Source organism: Prinia subflava, chromosome 18 (assembly GCF_021018805.1).
Source record: "Prinia subflava isolate CZ2003 ecotype Zambia chromosome 18, Cam_Psub_1.2, whole genome shotgun sequence".
Lineage (NCBI taxonomy): Eukaryota > Metazoa > Chordata > Aves > Passeriformes > Cisticolidae > Prinia > Prinia subflava.
Window position 1 is genome coordinate 243,760 of NC_086264.1, and position 21,303 is coordinate 265,062.

Sequence of the window (21,303 nt, forward strand, 5' to 3'; positions counted from 1 at the left end):
CGTCCTTCCTTTTGCTGCAGCCTTGTAAAGATTTCAGTAGCCTGGAATATACCTGGTGCTTGAGCTTCATGCAGGCTAAAGAGAACATGCACTGGTGGGACAGTGTCCCTTCTTAGGGTGGTGCTAGAGAAAACAAGGTTATGGTTGCACCCATCTTTCTGAAATAAAGGAGTCTAACTGGTATGCAAAGAAAGGGCTGGTCAGGCGCAGGCAGCATTTAACTTCCTAACTGGGAACAGTTGATGGGAAGAAAAAGCAATAGTGCACTAAACTCAGGGAGAAAATGTTCTAGTGCAAGGTCTTAGAATGGTTCTGGCAGTCATCTGGACAGGTCAAAAGGTCCTCAGAGAGTCAGAATTCTTGAAGCAGCTTCAACATAGAACTTTCTACTTTAAAAAATGTTTTCACCACCACACAGCAGGCTAGTCTGGGTGAAGGAATCTTACACTTCTTGCTGAGGCAGGTTTGCTGCACAGAAGAGCAAGAGCGTCGCACTGTCTAGTACGAAACTCTCGCTTCTTTAAAGTGGGGTATTCTTTTGTCCTTCTAGAAAAGGTGTTTTTTACCCAGTGATGAATTTGATGCAAACCCCTCCATAACTTTGGAAAAACACTTATTGATAATCCCTTAGGGGTTAATGTAACAGCTGCAATTGCCTTGTTAAAGGCAATTTTTAACTAAAAAGCGTTGTGTAAAAGACCCCCCAAATCAAGTGTCTGTATAAATAACAAATGCCCTTAAGTCAGTCATTCCTAGTGTTTCAGTGCAATGCTTTTTACATTTGAGGGATAGAAGGATCTTGTCTAATTTTAAAAAAAGGGCAAGAGGAGAAGGAGGTCCAACATGAACACATGGGCTGATGTCTTGTTTCAATTATGCACACAGCATAAACATCCTTGACTACATCAGCCATGTTAAAATAGGTTAAAAGGTTTGTTTAAGCCTTACAGAGAGGATCAGAATGAATGTTTAAAAGAAATATGATCTGGGTCAATGTCTCTAAAGGACAAAAAGCTAATTCAGAATGAGGAATAAGCATGGCTGTGTGTATTTCTGTTGTTATATTTACATTATATAATTATAGTAGTGTTGCCAGATAAATTTACTTCTTATCTGTAGCCATTGTTGATTTATATTTCTTTTACATATGTTAGAGGTTGATATGTACCCTGACAACATCTATGAAAACTTGCATCTGGACTTTGTCAACACTTACTTCCAAGAACAATGATATATTTAGGTCAGCTAGCTGCAGTATACCATGACACATTGAGCCTTTGCAGAGCTAAGTCTCAGAGTGATTTGCTTTCTTCAGCCAGTGGACCTTTTTAGAGCAAACCCTTTTTCCTTCTAATGCAAGAGTGACCTATAAATATACAAGCCAAGGAGGCAGGGAAAAGTAATCAAGCAGAAGATCTAACAAGCTGTCTGAGGAATGTCTTGTATATTTAAATTGCAGTACAAAAAACTTTATTGATTAAAAAAAGTTATAGGCCCCAGACTATTTTCAGTGTTTTAGGAAATACCTCTTGGACGTGGATCAGTAAACTCAATGCAGCTAATTTAGTTTTTCTTCTGTGTTTGCTTTCCAACAGAGGCTTCTGAAGTTCCCTAGCTATTATTAGAAGTTCATGTGCACTGTAAAGACACAGTTTGTGAGGCACCAGCAGCAGTGGCCAAGCCAGATTCAGAGGCTCCCAGTCTCTTACCTGCCACAGCTGTTTGGCTGCACTCTAAGCCAGGTTGTTTAGGGAAGAGGAGGAACAATGGTATCAGAGATGCAACTTCTGGTGTGGAACAAAATACAGCTTTATTTAACTTTGGTTATATCCTGAAATGTGTCAGACTTAAGCCTGAGTTAGGGGCCATGCAGAAGTAACAGGGAAGTGTGTATGGGAAAGGAATTTGGGCAGCAGAGTCAGCTGTATGAACATGTAATTACATTATATTGTATATTGTTATAAACTAGACTTCAACCAGAGTCTTATTTAATGTAGATTTTAGCCTGTTCATGAGTATAGCTGAATGCATGACTTACCTTCCTTGTACTGTTCTTGCTTCTTCTTCACCAGATTCAAGTAATTGAGAATGATAGGGCTGCCAGGGGAGGGCAGGTCTATGCCACAAACACAAGAGGACAGGTTCCTCCCCTCGTCACCACCAACTGCGTCATCCAGGACCAAGGTAACTGTCCTTGCTGCTGCCTCGGGAGTCTTTCTGGGTGAAATCTGACATAATTAAATAAAACAAAGACTAAATCCTCAAATTTCTCATCTGAAAATGATGGTACTTACCCTAAATTGGACATGACATTGCAAACTTCCTTTGAACAGACAAAAAGGGAGGAGGGGGAGGAGGAGGGAAGTGGGAGTTGAATTCTTGCGCCTTGGCTTACACCTCCTCTACTCTTCCTGGCCTTCCAAAGAAATGAATAGTTGAGACAACTTTCCTTTTTAACTTAAAATTTTTGAAGGTGTTACATTTCCAGTTGAAAATCCTTTTTGTATTATTCTGGAAATTTAAAAGGTGGACACTAGAAGAAGTAATAAGACTAGACTAGCACTGTTACCTTTTAAGATATAAACTTCTATTCAAGTGATAGGGGCAGTGTGCAAGCTGTCTAGTTGATGTGCACTGGCCAAAGGAAAAATTTATCTTCCTTTGCTCCTGCCTGGAGCCTGGAAGTACAATCTTCCACATGCTGCTCTTGACAGCAGGCTCAATATTTTAATACAGGTTAAACTGATGGTGTTATTCAGCCCAGCAGTAATTTATCAGTGCTGGGATAAACTGTATAAAATGCACTAACACACCAAGATTTTTGGCATTATCTGAGAATGGGATAATGCTGTTCTGATGATCCAAGAAATTCCTTCCAAGAAAGTGAGCAGAGCTGCAGTTTGTTGGTTACCAAGGCAGCACCAGGAACCTGATTCCTGAACTCCTTTCAGAGCTCTTGTCTTCAGCACTCAGCAATTTCTGTTTGAGGGGCCCAAGTTCTCTTGGAAGCGTGGTGGTAACTTCTGCACCCTGTATTTTGCAATAGAGGTGAGCATGGTGATGTTAAACAGGCACAGTGTTTTCTGAGTCAGAGCTAGCCCATTAGAGCAGTCTAAAAAGTAGGGATCAGTCTGCTTCATTCCTTTATGTACTGTGTTGACACATCCACTGGGATACCATCCATATTTTCTTCTGAGATCCTAGATATGGGATGTTTCTAAGTAATTCCTACTGAGATTCTTCTTGCAAATAATTGTTGGCTTATTCTTGTTATGTTTAAATCTCTGCATTAAACTTAGGAGGAGAAGATTTAACCAGAGGGAAGGGCAATGGGCCGGGCTATAGAGTAAAGCTGGGCAGAAGCCTGCATGGGAGGAAAAGCAAACATTTAATGTAGCACGTGCCCTTGTTGCCTTGTGTTGCTGTGATTGCTGTGTGCAGGGGGGCAGGTTCTTTGGCAGCCTTTCCTTTGCTCCGTTGTGTTTTGCAGGCCACGCCAGCCCCCGTTACATCCGCTGCAGCAGCTACTGCTTCCCAGTGACGGCCGACATGGCCAGGCAGGCGCGCATCCCGCTGGCAGCCGTCATCCAGCCCTTCGCTGCCGTTCCCCCGAGCGAGGTAGGGCCTGCTGAGCGCGCTCCTCTGCCCGCTGCCTCCGGGTCGCTGCAGACTCCTTCTCCTGTGCTGCGCTCGGCAGGGACGCTCTTTCATCTCAGACCCTGAATTTGAACCACCCTAGAGAGGTGGCAGAGGCTGAGGCGCGCCCGGGTCATGGTGTAACTTCAAAGGACAAACATTTTAATTTGGGAGAAGTACAGGAGCCGTGTACTGCCTTCCTGGTGTTTCCCCAGCTGCCTCTAGTTCATGCCAGCTTTGCCAGTTGCTTACCCTGCTGGAATTCCGTCGTTCTAGGCAGAGGTATTAAAAGAGGATGATCACAAACTGTATGGTAAATTCAAAATGCAGAGAGTTGGATTTGAAGAAAGACCTCATTTTTCCATTGAGGTCTTTACAAAATAATTTGATTTCACAGCAGACCAGGAAGAGAATTGGCTTTTCCACTTGGATGAGCTGAGTCACAGAAAGAAGACAAATGTAACCAACCATTTTTAGCACTCATTTGAAGGCACTAACCTTTTCTCACATACCATCTCTAATGACTCTCCATATTCAAAACATACTCCTAGTTATTCTGCAAATTTTTTCTGCAGTATTCTCTGGTCTTAAAACAGTTACCCAGGTGGCACCCCTGGAGGAGTCTCTCTGTGGCAGGGATAAATCCATTTTTCAAATGCAGCATTTAGCTACATCATCTGTGGGATTATCTTGCTTGGTCTTCATCTGCTGTGTCCTCCTTTGCTTCTAAATTCCTCAGCTTCTAAATTCTGCAAGGTCTGCAGAAGGCATTTCCTTTTCATGTCCTACACTGATTTACTCCAGAGTGCTGTGTCATGGGAAGAAAAGCAGGGATTTCATCAAAGTTGTACTATGTGATTGTGTCTTCAGAAACTCCTCGTAAACTGCCTGCACAGGAAAGCCTAATTAAAATTGCTAGGACATTCAATGCTTGGTTTTGCAGTCTGATTGTTCTTTAACTTTGTTTTATTGCTTATAAATTCTTAGTAGGTTCTTTTTTTAAAATATGTGTTGGAAAAAAGCAGATGTTGCTTTTTATCAGGATGGATAAATTCCAATCCAGCAGACCTCTGTAATTTGAATTGAGAGCATTATTTTAGCAGGGTAGATTGCAGTTATCTTCTCTGGGGTCCACAGGGAAATAGGATGTATTACTGATGGCTCTGCAGATACAAAGTCTCACCATTTGTCTGCTAGACAGCAACTTGGAGTTTCATTCCAGTTCTTGAGGGAAATGTGCACACTTGGCTTGTTGCCCCCCCTGCATTTTCTCCTAGGTGAAACTCCTGCTGTTGCTTCTCTACCCCTTCACTTTATCAGCCAACCTTTGCTCTTTAGCACCTTGATCTCAGTTTCTGTGCCCAGGTGGCACTTAGAAAATCCACCTGAGTGTTGGTCTTTCATTTGTGCATCTGTCACTCAAGAGTCTGCCTCTAGTCCTTTGTGTTTCCCACACGTGGCTTCCTTGTCTCCCGCATTGTGCTGGGACAGGGTGATCAATGAGTTGCTAAAATCTAAACCTCTTCTGCGTACATAAATTTGCGGTATGTCCAAACATTTGTGCTTAGCCAAGTTCAGGGGGGTTTTCCTGGGGTTGGCAAGAAGATGTGCTTGGTGACCCACCCGTTGTGAAGTGTTCCTGCTCTCGAGCTGTTGGGCAGGTCAGTGGGGCTCATTAATCTGTAAAGAGCAGTGTGTTTTTCCCTAGCCTCTCTTTTGGAGGAGCCTGAAAAATGTCTCAAAATTGGCAAAAGCCCAGTGTGGAAAATTTTAGTCAGAACAATTATGGCTTGGTAAAACTGTAAGAACTAAGGAGATAGTGTTAGAGTGGGAAGAGTTGGGCAGTCTTAGCTGAGGCACTTTTTCCATGGCTTGCCTGTGCCCTTTGTCTTCACTGCTGCTGCCAAAATAAGATCTTACTCTTAAGATATCCTAATAAAAATGGTCCTCCATATGGGATTTATAACTACTTTAATTTTGAAAAGCCACTTAATTTGAAAGAACTGGGCTTTTTATAGAGGCGAAATACATTCAGGGGCTTATTCGTGTTTCTGAACTTCCTAGTATGGTGTGTTCTGCCTGAAACTGGTGACTACAAGGCACAGAAAGTTCTTTGTTTCAGAATATCCACCCTATTTTAGAGATAGTGCCTTTTAACAGTGTCTGCAGGTGATGCTCATCACATGCTATTGGGTTACAAGGTGAAAATGTGTCTTAATTTCTTTATTTCTTGATAAATGGCATGTTGTACACAATAACTGCAGCAAAAATTTAGTTAATAAGAAAGAGGAATAGCTCGGTCTTCTGGCAGTGCCAGAATTAAGTATATGTATGAAAGGGAGAGCCCAGTTGTACAGACCTTATTCTCTTTCTTAATTGAATATAGTCACTCTTTGGGTGGATGACTTGTAATGGATTTTTTTTAGAAAATAAAGTGTCAATTGCCTTCATGGAGACAGTAACACAACTGGAAATTGAGTTCTGGGGATTTGCTTCTTTTGACTAAGGATATAAGAGGATATGGAGATAAAAGATCCTGGGAGCTTTCAACTAAAAGGTTTAGATCTGGTGACTTGATGGTATTCTTACAATTTCAGTTGGAAAGTTTTCCAAAGGGGAAAAGGTAATGTGGGATTTCAGAAAGTCTGAAAGGCAGATTTAAGTTCATTAGTCACTGTGGGTTCTTTTTGGCCAAGTAGAATGTCCACACAGAGGGACTGGTGTCCTGCCTCTGGAAGTGAAGTGGGAATATTAATGTGCAAAGTGATTTTTTTTTTTTTAATTTATTTTAGCTAAGATCTGAGAAAAAATTGTCAGGATCAAAAAATGGGACAGGGATGTCTTTTGAAGAGGTGTACACCAGATATCTCCATTTCTAGTAAAGAATAGGGTACAAATTATCTCTGTAGGAGAAAATAAGAACAGAAAGTGAAATCATAATGTTGGTAGATAAGGATGGTAAATGAAAGGATCTCATGCATGTCTTGGAATAAGTGTAATGTGTTTCAAGTGAACCCCCAAACAAACAGGATCTGCCCCTGCAGTGAGAAAGAAAAAAAACGAAAAATGTAACCTGGTAAAACTGCACAGTGTTGAAAGCGTTGTAGAGAAGCCATAACTAAAATTGAGACAGTAACTGGTCACGGTGAGGAAAAGGTCACAAATGAGGCTTTACTTCAGAAATGTCAAATCACACACGAGAGCGACTTCAGGCGTAAGTGGAGATCCGTGGGTGAGGATGGTGGGAGGGCCGTGTTTGATCCCCAAGAACAGGTTTGATCCCCAAGATCCTTGGTGTGCAGGCACTGAGACTCAGAAGGGCGGGTGGAAGGGATTTATTCAGAAAGCCCTCGAGCTGAAAGTTAGTGGGGGAAGATCCATGGAGAGCACAGAGTGTTTTAGAGGTTGCTAAAAAAACCTGCAGCCAATCGAAAAAATCATAAACTAGTGAACGTTGCCTGTGCACTATTTATCATTGGAAACAAAGGCTGTTAAAACCTTCATGCCTTCCCTCCTCTGCCAGTGTCTTAAAAGCACTACAAATTTCACAGTCGTATCTTTGCAAGTCCATATTTATTATTTCTCAAAAATAACGGTTCATTTTCACTCTCCTGATTTGGATGATCTATGGAAAGTATTTGTTTGTTATAGATTGAGAGTACAGTATCATTGTTTGACAGAGCTTATTTTTAGTCCACCAGTGCTTTAGCAACAGTCTATAAAAATAAACTAGCTCTCACAGTTATCATCCTAGACCAAGCCCTACATGAATTTGTTTTGGAGATGGATGGATGTTTCCAGAGCCTGAATAAACCATGTGATCTTGATTTAGCATTAATACTACTTGCTATCAAAAGTTAGTTAAAAGGGTATTTCATGTTGTAAAATCCAATATAAACATTTCAAAATAATTATCTCTAGCTTTAGATATTTAAATATCTAAATTGCTGCCTGCTTTGCTCCTTAGTAGTTTTGTGTTATTGTTTTCTGCCATGTTCTTTCCTATTTGTTTAAATTTATTGGCTTTTAGAAATATTTATTGGTGGGAATCTGATATTTGGCTTCCATTTTCTTCTCAGTTAGTTAACTAGGTAAGAGAACGGAATTGCTTCTCAGAAATGCTGGTGTTCATGAGCTATAAGCCATTTTACCTTTTCAGAATAGTGAAATCTGATGAGGCCCAGTACAGCTGAGCTGTTTGGAAAGCCATGATTTTTACAGGGATGATAGTATGGGTTCCTAGATGAGTCGCAAGGTTGGCAGCAGCTAAAGCTCAAGTGAGGTGGGTAACTAAAAATGTGATCCAATATCAGCAGTGTAGTTTTTGTTTCAGGGAAGCCCTCATGCTCCTCCAATGTCCTTTGGGCTCTGTGGCACCTGGGTTCTGCTGTCCCTGATTTACAGCTGGTGAGCAGGGCAGGCAGGCTGTGGCTGTAGTTTGGAGCACGTTTGGATAGACACACGCATTTCATTAGCAGTTGTGTGCTTGTGCAGAACTTTGGTTTGAGGAGAGCGAGGAATGCTTAGGCCGAAAGATGAAATTATTCCAACCAGAATGTGCTATTGAGCTGGCTCTGAGGATCAGAGGTCTTTGCTGATAACACCTACCTACTATAAAAAGCCATCATTTGGGTTTTACCCTTTGATTTCTGCCTTTTATTTGGTTACTTATTCACAGGAGGCTGTTACCACATAGAGCATGAAAGCTGGGCTAATTTCAGAGCTTTTAACGAGGGATTCTGTTGAAAAGTTCTTCCTCTAAAAGGGTTACATTATATCAGCTAGCTAGGCCATGCTTATTTGCATGGTGGCTGACTTGACAGAAATCAGGACATCTCTCTGTCATGACATCCCTCCACAAGAGCAGAGTTAGACAATAAAATTGTCAGTAGTGCTAGTAAGATAAAGGTTTTAAGGAAATTGTTGAAGAAAAGGTTCTGGAAGAGCTGCTGCTGACAGTTCTGTCCTGCTGTCTGTATGGATTATTTTGTGTGTTCTGCTGTCTGGATTGTCCAAGATCCAGCAGGGACTGATTTTGTCAATGTCTTTGGGTGGTTGTGTTTGTTCTTAAACATAGTGGGAGTAGGAGCCTTGCATAGGTGATGTACCTTAATGTGCATTGCTGTATACCATGCTGGCATGAGCCTAAACACACAGGTATTAAAATGAAACCATTTCCAATGCATCCTTGTTGGTGCTCTCCTTTGGGAGAGAACTGAGACTTTGGGCTCATAGTTTTAAATCTGCTTGGAACAGGGCGATCTTTGTTGCTCTGTCGAAGCTGTTTTATTTTAATTTTTTCAGCTAACTAGTTAGGTTAATCTGTGGTGGTTTTGCTAAGCTCCTCTGAGGTGCCAGACTCTGCCATGCATAGCAGGTGCTTCACCCAGAAATTGTTACACCACCCTGGCAGTCAGTGCCTGTGAGCTGGGTTTCACAGTACCTGATTTAGAGGTGCATAAATCCTGTGTTAGATGAGGCTTTCTTTCTGTAGTATGCTCTGTGCTAGTCTGCACTTGGTAGTAAATCATTTGGAATTGGATTGCTTCCCAAGATTTCATCATCAAGGAGAAAGTTTTTTGTTATCCCGTAACTAGAACAAGCATTCAGAGGCAGAAGCCACACATGCCAGCAAGTCAAATCAAGGCATTAGTTCACTTGTCCCATGGGCAGCCAGGTGTTCCCATCACAGTGCCTTGGGAAGACAAATGCCATCATTTCAAGTGTCCCCATTGCTTCTGGTTCCCTTGCTTTTATTTACTGACCATGAGGCTGTAGGTCTGCAGTATCCCTGTGGTCAGCTGGGGTCAGCTCTCCCAGCTGTGACTCCTCAGTCTCCTCACAGCACTACAGTGTGGAAAGCAGGGAAGGCCTTGGCCCCGGTGAGCCCAGCTCAGCAAGAACAGAAACATCTCTGTGTCACCTTCCTCGTGTTCAGCACACACCCAAAACAGCCCCATTCAGGCACCGTGAGGAGAACCCGCCGTACCCCACCCAGAGCAGCACGCTGCCACAACTCAGTGCCACACAGCCGTGACACTCAGCTGTGCTAATACAAGAGACAAGGGTGGGTGCAATCACATACAAATGTTATTAATGTTTGAAGGTTCGGGAGTCTGCTTGAAGCATCCAGCTACTGTAGTAGCAAAAGTGTTCATGAAAGAGACACTCAGCGTGGGAACAGTCTGACCTGATGGGATATTTGTGAAGTAACACTTATTTTTACTATTGACCTTCAAAACTACCATCCTACAAAGGACTTGACTTTTTTATAAAGGGCATTAAACTAATCCCAAATGTCCTTGCTACAGAGGTGAAGTTGTTCAGTGCTGCTTTTTGTTCACATAGCAAAAATTCTCCTTTTACTTTCCAAGTTCTCCTGTGGCAATTGGCTAGCTCTAGTTAGCTTGGGAATGCAGCATGATGCTTTCACTATGCCTAGTTCTTATTAGCCTTAGAGGTATGTTCACTAATAAATATTGTCCAGGAAAGGCTTTACATAAGCAGACCTATTCTTTCCGTCTCTAATTAAAATACTCCTAAACATTTCTATGCTTTTTCAATTAAAGTTTCTTTCTTTAATATATTTGGCTGTACAAAAGTAGAAACCTGATAGTTTCTGTTGTGACAGTTCTCAGGAATGAAAACATGAGTAGTCAGTTTAAAAAGTCAAAGTAATGCCTTCTAATAAAAGAGAAATAACTGGTTTTGAGAAGGAAGGAAACTCTCCACTCATTCGATTTTCATGCATGATCTCAGGCCAGCAATTGCTTTTCTCTCATATGCTGATAAAAATGGATTATGTATATGGACACATCTGTCTGTCCACCTAGATGTATGTGTGTGTATGTATAAAAAGGAAAGATTTCTAACATCTACAGAAGGTCCCTGATAGCCCAGCAGGCCAAAATGGATCTGAAATCCAGTGTGGAGTTTTGGTTTTATTGTTGCTGTGAAGGTGTGAATAACATTGATAATGTTCTGGTACAGAATTTCATCTAGGAGAGTATTGCTTTGGAGGTCACTTACAGCACACTTAGACTCATGCATAAACTGAAATAGTTCTCTAAACCTAGAGCTGATATTCCATGAGCACTTTTTGGAGTGTTGCTTTATTGCCTGTCCTAGGGATATAGAAACGTTTGCATCTTGGACTTTTTTTAAAACAGAATTGGTGTGCCAAGTAACACATTATTTTTGTATTTTACAGGCTGTGCCTAAGTTTTAAACTGTGGTGTTTGGTTTATCGTTTATTTAGCTGTCTTAAAGAAAATTATGAGAGGATAAATTTACCTTGATAAATCATACAGCACCGTACCGTAAGGGACTGGTCCTGTCCAGAAATCAGTGTTTTGTGCCCATATTCAGTCTGACATTTTGAAGATCCTCTAGAACTCCCCTGCAGTGATTTGCAGAAAACCAGAAATCATGCCTGAATGAGATGTCTTTAAGAGTTCTGTTTGGTTTTGTAAAATAAGCCAAAGATCATATCACTGAAAATCTAACTTTGATTTTAATGTGAAAATCTTTTGACCAGTAAAGCTAATCCCTTGTAATTACTACTGACCATTTCTGTTGGGAAGCTTTTTGCACCTAAGCCGTGTTACTTTTCAGTGGTTGTACAGCTAGCGTAACACTCTTGCCAGACAGCCTCAGCCAAGGCCTGCAGTGCTGGGCCACCTGTGGCACTCTAAGGTGGGCAGTGGAGGTGTGGATGGTACAGCCTGGAGCCTCAGCCCTGGCCTTTCACGTGTGCTTTCACCCTCGGGGTGCTGGCAGCAGTCACACTGCTGTCCTGGGGCGCTTCTCTCTAGCCCCTGCTCTTCCCTTGGGTTTGTGCCTCTGCAGCAGCTCCAGTGCTGCTGGCCTGAGGCAGGTCTGGCTGAGACCTGGGGGGTGTCAAGTGCTAACACTGCGAGTGTGTTGTGCAGCACCATGTCCTGATGAGCCAGTTTCACACTCCTGCTTCTGTCATCAGGGAATCCTGGCTGCTGGCCTGGCCTGCAGGCACAGCCTGTCCCTGCGTCCAAAGAGCAGCCAGCAGAGCTGGGAGGGGCTGCAGAGCACTGCCTGCAAACCCTTGGGACTCCACCAGCAGAGCTTGGCGTGCCTCTCTCAGGCACGGGGAGTGAACTTCTTACCTTTTTGTTCCTCTCCTTCTGTCCCCTGTATGATACAGAAGTTTTAAAGATGTAAGCTAACTAATGTTGGTATTTGTTGACATCAACATTTTATCATTATTTCTTGTATTTTCCCCCCTTCCTCAAACTTTTACAAATCCTTCTTCTCATGTTGAATTAGACTGTAGTCTGTATCTACACTCTTACGCTGCCAACTCTGTTCTGTTAATTGCAATATTCCCCTTAAAAAGGGAATGCTGAGTAAGGATTCCAGGGATAGGCTGAGGCATGATACACAGAAGCTGATAAATAGTTTTCTGTTGTCTTTCCTACACACTGGGTCATATCCCACGTGCAGAGTCCATTTGAAATGCAGCTACCATGCCACGGTGTGCTTGCAGTGCTGTGTCTGCAGGAGAATGTGCAGCCTGGGCCTGGAGGGGCTTTGAGAGGAGCTCTGAACGTGCTTGTGGCATTGTCATGTGGTCTGTGGAAAGCAGGCCAGAGCCAGGGGAGCCTGCATCGTGTGGGTGATGCTTTAGCCTTGCTGCAGTCTTGCAGGCAAACAAGGAAATCAGTGGAAAAGAAGTGGTACGGAAAATAGTTGAACCTGCTGTGAACCTTGCAGAGGAGATAGTCCAAATTGGCCTGAGTCATCAGCTGAGGAGGCTGAGCATGTTCAACATCTGAAACCAGGAACTGGCAAAATATCTCCTGCCTTCAGAGGGAATGGCTTCTGATAAAAGACAGTGGGAGCATCACAAAGGGAAATGCTTCCTTGACGTTTTAATGGGACTCAGTAAAGCAACTCAAAACCAAGGGATTATTTGTAGACTGGTTAATCTTTCTCAAAAGCAATCTATGATGATAGAATAAAAGAAAACAAACCCCTTCAACAGTGCTAGGAAACAGAGACACTTTGGTTCATGACCTAGTGAACTGTTTTTTCCAAAAACATCAGTGTTATATTTCAGAATTCTCTTTGATTAGTTTTTTCTCATCTTTTTACTGTACTAATTAATCATAACATTTTTCTGGGGCAGCGGTGCCATGCTTGGATGAAGCCTCCTCCTTTGTTCATTAGAAAGTTATGTTGTAGAGCATATCTTGAAATTCTGACAGGAATATTTTAGGGATTTATTTGCATTTGCATCAATGTAACAACTGTAGGAGCACTGCTTCCACCGTCAGGGTGTGATAGAGACACTGATGTGTTTATTTTGTGGTCTGAGAAATGGTGCATTTTCTTCAGTATCTGTATGTGCCTCTCTTGTTCTCCAGAGGATCTCTCACGTAGGATTTTTCTCTTTACAATGCTTTCCCAGAGATGTGCCATGATGATCTGGAGCTTTAGCAGAGTCCTTACTCCTACACTTAAAATTTGCAGCTGTGGTCCAGATCGTGCAATATGAATATGGTGATAGTTTGCAGGCATCACCCTCAGGAGCATGTCAGGACTTCATTTTTATAACAAGCAATAGAAATTCAGCTTTCTCAGACTTTAAAGTGCAGTTTACAGTCCCCTTGGAAATTTTTATGGATGTGTTTTGTCTTGGAGCTGTGCCATCAGTGTATCTGTTGCTTTGTGATATTTTTCTGACTCCTGAGAGATGATCTTGCTGAAATACTTCCAAAATAAAACTCCTCTTATTGCAGCTATATTTGAGGTTAAGTTATGGTTTATCAGATCAACTCTCAGGGCTTGCACTTGAGTGGGGCGAGAGGGTTCCAGAGAAATTAAAGTTCGTGCAGGTCCATTTTCCATCTCCCGCCCCATCCCCCTTTGCTTTAACCTAGAATTAAAATGTTTGGCCTCCAGCAAAAACTGATTCTTTCTAAGACAAGAGAAAAAGAAAATGCTGATACTTTGTAGGTGAAAAGGCAAAAAACCCCAGGAGTATTGCATTTACTTAATGAAATCCAAACAAAACCTCCCAAAATTAAAAACTTCTTTTTTAATTTTAATTCTCCTGCTGCTATGAGAGTTTGCTACTGATTTTGGTGGGAGCATAAAGAGATCTCTCTGCTTTTCCTTCTGGTGTACAGTGACATCTACAGAGAGTGGAGCACACCAAGCAGGACTTTCCCATTCAGTGTCACTTTTTTTTCCCCACTGTTCTGCTTTTATGTATCCTTAATTTAAACTCAGGAGTTTTTGCATGCCCAGTATTACTTACCTTTGTACAGTCCCACAGAAATCTACTTTTTTAAAAAAAGCTGTTTTACCCTGACAGAAATCACTTCGATGTAATGTTCTGAAGTGTTAAAGAAAACACTAAGATGTAAATTCCATTTATTTTCTAAAAGTTCCAATTAATAAATTGGTAAGGAGACAGGGCCGCTTTAAAATTTTTTCTTTGTTAGATAAACTCCTTAATTTTTTCATGTACATTTTTAGCTGGCTTTTATTTTCTCTTAAATTTTTTGTCTTCAAGAAGGTAATTTATTACATGTGTGTGAGAATGTAGATACTTGGGCTCTGAACTTCATGGCATTTATTTTTTAATTGTTCTTGTTTATGCCTTTTATGTAAAAGCCTTAACTTTGAGATATCAAAATGCTCACATTTTGAGGAGTAATTTTTCTTGGTTATTAAATATTAAATGTATCAAACCGAGGTTGAAAGTTACTGAATCAATGGGTATGTATCCATCAGGAGTTGGTTTAGTCTTGTTGTTTTCCCCTACCAGGTCAGATGTTATGATAATATTAACTACAAACCAGATCCAGGTCTCATTAAACTAATACAGCAGAATGATAATCAGAAAATTGCCAAGTAATGAACAAAACCCAGAACTTTTAAACCTTATTAAGCCGTTGTGGCTGATGAGCAAGTTTCATGGCCAAAGCTTTCATCTCTGAAAAATGACGCTGGTATTTGCCAGCTGGCATTATTGGTTAATTTGGGTTAAACTCAATTTGCCTAGAGGAAAGAACTCAAAGTAAAAGAATATCTCAGTGGAGCAGGGGAGAGCACTTAAAACCTATGTAGTAAAAATCTACTTGCATGTAGAAAATCCTTGGCATCCTTGTGTAGCAGTAAAAGATAAAGTGTATAATAGATGAAATACTCCCATTCCTTAAGAAGAGACAGAATAATTATTGAAAAAAAAACCCAAAAAACCCAAAAAGAATGTGCTAGTGTGATGTGCTAGCATTGAAAGGCATTGTTAGCATTTTCCTTCTTGTAGGGATCTGCTGTGTCCAAACTCTGGACATTCCTTATTCTTACCTTTTGAGATTTTTAGCTGGGGATGAAGAAAGTAAAAAAAAAAAAAAATTGAGTAAACTTCCATTTCTGTAGTGGTTTCAAGTATGAGTTTTCTAACTCTAAGAATAATCACAGGAATCTTTCAATTGCTGCAGTTTTTGTGGAAAGAGGCATCTGGGAAATGTCTTCCCTTAGCTGTGGGTTTTGGCAGGGCTGTTAGCAAGCGTGGTCAGTGTGCATAAACTGACAAGTGCTTGAGGTGCTGGACTTGTTTGCTGTATGTACTTTCCTTCAGAAAATATTAGTATTCCTCCTAAATCTGCCCCTCTGGCTGGTGACCCTGACATCATTTAAACTGGAGTGTAGCATGTAACAAGGCAGCACAGGAGGCAGCATTTAGGATATAATATTAAAGGGCTTTCTCAGCAAATAGCCTTTTGCAATTGACAGGCAGCACTAGATTTCTTCAGGAAAACTCTGTCTGGCAGAGAAGCCAAAAGACCTGACTCCAGCAGATTTTTCTTAGTGAACTGTAAAAATTACCCTTTGCTGGGGAAAATCAGCCTGGAGCCCTAAACTTCCAATGCTTGCAAAACGCTGTGGGGTTGTGGTCTGAATCCTTATTCTTCTTCTGATAAACATCAGAATACAGCCCCGTGGGGGGATCTCTGGGGCTGCACAGTTTTTGTGAGTGCTGAACAATAAATGATCTCTTAACCGAGTGGTGTCTAAGGAGTTAAATCTGAGTTAACTCTTGTAGCTCTCGCTGGCTGCATGTTTACATGGCTCTGTCTGTCCCTCCTGGTCCGCAGACCCCGCTGTTCCTCGTGTCCCACGGGGAGGGCGGCCCCGTGCGCTGCAACCGCTGCAAGGCCTACATGTGTCCCTTCATGCGCTTCACCGACGGCGGCCGGCGCTACCAGTGCGGCTTCTGCAGCTGCACCAACGACGGTGAGGGCGCGGCTCTGACCTGCACTCGCAGCACTGCCGTGGGAATAAAGAGAAACCGTACCCACAGAGCTGTTTTATTGACTTGCTGATTTAATAAAAAATAGTTTAGGGGGATGCAGGAACTGGGCTTATTTCATAAATCAAAAAAAAATCTATTCCAAAGAATAGTAGAGGGAAACATTTGTTCAGTACAATTAAAAAAAAAAAAGAAAAAAAAAAAAAAAAAGAAAAGAAAAAGAAAAATAATGCTGACTCATGAAGTCCTGTCTGATATGGTCAAAACTTTATTTTAAAGCTTTATTTTTATTTAAAGCTGCTTGTGTTGTTAATTGAAAGCAATTTTTGTGCTGAAAGAAAACATTAATTTATTTTTAAAAATGCAAATTTACAATGCAAATTTTGCAAATGTTTGCAAAAAGCAAACATTTAGACCCATGTTAGCTTCATCCTATGCAGGTCTGTGGGTACAATGGTTAAATAAGCCATTAATCTTAGTGTGACAAGTGTTGGTTTTCACAGAAGATACCATGCCATATTTGTTCAAGTGTGCTGCATGTGACTCATAACTGTTCCTGTGCTCCTGGCGAAATCCCAAATCTTTGCCAGAACTAGCCTTTCTAGACATTTGTATCAAGCTGGATTTCCTCAGCTGGATCACAGGGGTATGGTGTTTTCCCTAATACAGTCATCTTTTCAACTCTGAAACGTGAACCTTGTCAGACTCGGTCCAACTGCTCTGCTGCCTGGAGCTCCAGTGTTTGTGCAGGCATAGCAGATAATAAATTTCATCGTTTGTTAGCAATTTAAACTCTCATAAAGGGAAATTTAGATGCACTGGGAACACTTCAAGAAGGACATTTAAGTTGCAGTATCATTTTAAATCATGCTGGTATTACTACAGTGTCTTAGTCAGAAAGCAATTAAAAGAAATCATTGCTAAGGAGTAAAAATGGCTAAGAAACTAGGTTGATACTTCCCTCACTCACCCACACAGGCACTTTTACAGACAAAAAATGTAAAAACTAAGCATTTTGAATATATATTCATTGTGGACCCATAAGACTGGCTCTGTGTAAATCGTTAGTGCAAACCCACTTGATTTCTTACTGCTTTGGAGTATATCCCATCTGCTGAAAGGATTTGTTGTGTTCTCTCTTTGCCCAGTTACAGATGTTGTTTGCTGTTGTTGTGTCCTCTTGCAGTGCCCCCGTTCTTCTTCCAGCACCTGGACCACATGGGGCGGCGGGTGGACCACAGTGAGCGGCCGGAGCTGTCGCTGGGCTCCTACGAGTTCGTGGCCACGCCGGATTACTGCCGGGTGGGCGCTGCGGGCGCGGCGCGGCTGGACACGCGCGGGCTCCCCGGGGGGAAGGCGCTTCCCAGGAGCGTTCGGGAAACACGGATAGCTGTGGAGAACACAGTGCTGTGGGGTTTTGTGCTGCGGAACATGATACAAGCAGGAATAACAAGCAGTGCAGCAAAATCACAGATCACCAGTCTAGGCGAGACCTGTGCTTGGTCCTACCCGGGACATCGCACTGTTCAGGGGATATCTTTCAAATTCTGGTGCTTTGTTGCGTTTTAGATGTATGTCTTGTACTGCTTTTGAAGACTGACACATGCCTAAATCACGTTCCCAATACCCTAAACCTTAGCAAGGGAATTTGACCTTGTAATCTGTTCCTGGCAAGAGTCATAGTAGTATTCTGACCAATATGTTGGAGTGGAATTGGTTCTCTCTTCTAATATCAACTCACTGAAGAACTCAATCCAGAGCCTTCTCACATTACTCTAAATATTTGTAGTTGATTTAATTACAGAACTCTATTTGATACTTCTGAAAGCACAAATGACTTAATCTTCTCAAACCTCAGCTCATTTTATAAAATTGCAAGTGTGACTTATCTGACCATAGCATGGACCTATTTTTCTGTTCTTGTTGGAATCAGGCAGAATTTTCTTCCTGTGAGTGGAGCTGAGACCATGATAAGGTTAGAAAAGGCAACTGGGTCCTGCAAAATCTTGAAGTAGCTATCAGTATCTTCTTCAGACCATCAAACTATTGCTGGTATGAAGAAAATGAAAAGGTTCAGTTCTGCTTGCTCACTAGAGAGCACTGCTCCAAAATCCAGTGAGATGTCTGAGAACCTGTAAGATTTGTTAGAAACCTGGGCTAAACCCCAAAGCAGGAGAGAGCTGTGGTGTGAGATGTTGCAGAAATACAGTGTGGGAAACTCAGTGTACATCCAGTGAAGCTCCATCAAATTCTGAAGGCCCAACTTCTGCCAAGTGACTTAAATCAGGGATTTCCTTGACAGGTGATCCAGCCTGGTCTACCTGCTTGCTACAAGATGCATCTGCAGACTTACTGCAATGCTGCAAAAAAGGAATTTCTTACAAAATAACACTCTGCTCTGGCAATGCTAAGTCATTAAATGTAGCGTTATTTTGTAATTCACTTTTCATTTGGCTCCAAGTTGCAGAGGTTCCTTTCTTTTATAAATCCAGTTCAAGACCAGAACTGAGAAGTCATTTCCTTTTGTGCTTATCAAATGACAAGGATGAACAGCTACAAAAAATGTTAACAAATCCCAGCTGGTTTGCATTATTGCACTCCTGCTAGGCGGATGTGGTAAGAGCACAAGTCCTCGTTTCTGCCATATATTTGTCAGAATTTAGGCAGATTCTTTCTAAAGGCTGATTTGATACAGGAGTTTAAAAGCAGTTTTTGGTGCAGTTTCTGAAACAAGAGTCCAAGTACAGTAACCAGAACAGCTTTGAAAAATACTGCCTAATTTTGGTTCACTGGAATTAATCCTGATTTGCATGAGTCAAGTGAGTGAGATCAAGGGTATAATGTTCAGTTTAGTTTAAAGCTTGCCAGGCACTAAGGCTAAGTCATAATTCCAGGGTTAGATGAATTTTTCTTAACTGGAATTTTTCTAGGGTTTAGTTTAACAAGTATAATTTGTTTAGGAGGTAGGAACTCTATATAAAGGAAGTGAAACTGCAATGAAAAAGCTGTTCTGAATTTGACACCAAATAATGGCTACTACTCATTTAATGGGAATTAAGAAAACTAATTTTAGGGAGTGTGATGTTTACTCCTGTTCTGTTCATTTTGTATTAACTTCTTAACTACATCTCTTGGCATTACTTTTTTTTTTAAACAAACCTTACTCTTAGTTTTTCTTACTTAAGAAACTTGTGTCAGTAGTGTATGCACAATTTCTGTGCCACTTACACTGTGGATAAGAGGAACTCCCAAAGGAAAGAAAGGGTACAGAAAAAAGCCAAAATTCAGATTTGTTTAAACACTTGACTTCCAGCAGAAGTTTGTGCTTCATCTTATCTAATGAACTGTTACCCTTTAGATGTTTTATTCCATTAGGATGCTGTTTTCCAGTGATGTTTTATCCCAGGGCTGACACCAATAGGTGTCAGCTCTCTGCAGGAGTTACTATTTACAATTCACAGCATTTTTCAAACAACTGAGCGCTCTATTTGCATTGCCTTATGGTACCACCTCTGAATTTCTTCCTAAAAGGACACTGTCTAATTTTACCTGTGAATGTTTGGGTTTTTTTTTTTTTTCTGTGTAGGACAAGAAGCCTCCTAATCCACCGGCTTTTATCTTCATGATTGATGTGTCCTACAGAAACATAAAGAGTGGCCTAGTGAAACTCATATGTGATGAACTGAAGACTCTGCTAGAGAAACTTCCAAGGTAAAGAGACATCGGTGTGCTTGGCTTAACTCACTGCACTGCACTTCTCATGCAGCTTTGCATGTTGAAAGGCAAAACTGGAAAATGTCAGAATTTCCAGTACAGGAGTTTTTTGAGTGATATTGACCAAATGTTAAATTTTAACACTGATGGCAATTTTTACACTTGGATGTCTGGGCTTATATTTGGATGTATGAGCAGAAAGAATCTGCCATGCTACTGCACGTGGAGCTTGCATCTTTTCCTTTCTTGCAGTGAACTCTAGTGGTGTTACCGGCTCAGTCACAGCTTCCACTGCACTTGCTGCAGTTGTGTTCACTGCAGTCCTGCTTTTCTCATTGACTCAAACAGGGAGCTACTCAAACCAGAACACTCAGGAGCAGCCAGTCTCTCTAAACCCATAGCGCCGGTGCCTTGGATCTTCAGCTCTTACTGTTAATTAGCAAAACTTTCAAAGCCTTTTGCTGTGCTGGGAGACTTCTCTGTCCTGGTTTGTATGTGAGAGATCAGGTCTTGCAGGCAACAACCGTCTTATGAAATAGAGCACGTGTGCTTTGAGAGCATGAAACACGCAGCAGTAGTGCTACTGCTGGCCAGTGTTATTGATAGAACATTATTTTAATGTAGGTTTTACTGTATTACTGTAGTTTTCAATTGAGTTTAAGTAGCACAGACACACAGAGAAATGAAAGCAGTGAAAGACTGAAAAATGAAGTAGACAAAAGGTTTCTTGTCTACATATTAAAAAAAGAACATCCGAAAAGAAAACCCTTTCTATATGAGCAAGAAGCAACTTAAGAAATGAAGAGAGCAGTGTGAGGAAGGGTGGGAGATGACATCCCTGGGACAATCTGGGATGTGTTAAGGATCTTTTTTCCCTGTGCCGGAAAGAAATTCCAGTCCAGGGTGGGGGTTCAGCTTATCCGATGCCCATGTAAGGCCATCTCTCAAGTAGTTTTTCACAGAGGATTACACTGGAGACACAAGTGTTTGATATTATCCTGAACATACCTCAGAGTTTTCCATCAGGATTGGTCATGACTCTGAAGAAAATAAGAGGAATGAGTGGAGTAACCAAAAGCATTTGGCAGTTTGGAAACTTGAATAGGGCAAGAAGGGGAGGAATGAAAGCAAGTGGATCCATATCACAAAAGAGGCACCTTCATCCTCCTCACCAGCACTCTGCGAGATCTGTTGTGAAGTAATTTGGGCCAAAATTTTCAAGTCCACTGATAATAGCAACTAAAAAATAGAGAGCCAGGCCCTTCAGTTTCCTCAGATTTGTCTGTTGGCTTAAACAATATTAATTTAATAAAAGACAAACAAGGCACTTCACCAAAATCTGTGGTGAAAATTTTCCTATGTTGTTTAGACACAGAGGTCACTGTGTGTTCATTTTCTGTTGCTGGACAAAGACACCTGCAGAAATACTCTGCTGTTCCCACATGAGGGCAGAACCATCTGCAGGGAATTCACCCTGAACTTGTATTTTTGAGAAGAAGGACTTGGGGTACTAAAGAAATCTGTGCAGAAAAAGAATTGCTGAAATTTTAGAGCAGACGTTTTCAAACCTGTGTTCCAAACAAGAACCCCCTCCCTGACTGCATTTTGAGAAGTACTGAGAAATGTGTTTGTCAAAATGTGCTTCTGAGTTCAGA

At 41.4% G+C, this 21,303-nt stretch overlaps 1 protein-coding gene across 3 annotated transcripts in view; it reads left to right on the top strand.

Moving 5' to 3' along the window:
* The window catches only part of SEC24D (SEC24 homolog D, COPII coat complex component), a 42,328-nt gene that overhangs the window by 10,619 nt on the left and 10,406 nt on the right, over positions 1 to 21,303 (top strand). For all 3 annotated transcript variants that reach the window (XM_063415393.1, XM_063415391.1, XM_063415392.1), the window contains exons 7-11: positions 2,073 to 2,184; positions 3,491 to 3,618; positions 15,780 to 15,918; positions 17,121 to 17,236; positions 19,521 to 19,645. In XM_063415393.1, the coding sequence (XP_063271463.1) occupies positions 2,073 to 2,184; positions 3,491 to 3,618; positions 15,780 to 15,918; positions 17,121 to 17,236; positions 19,521 to 19,645 (620 nt within the window). The remainder of the gene's footprint in view (positions 1 to 2,072; positions 2,185 to 3,490; positions 3,619 to 15,779; positions 15,919 to 17,120; positions 17,237 to 19,520; positions 19,646 to 21,303) is intronic.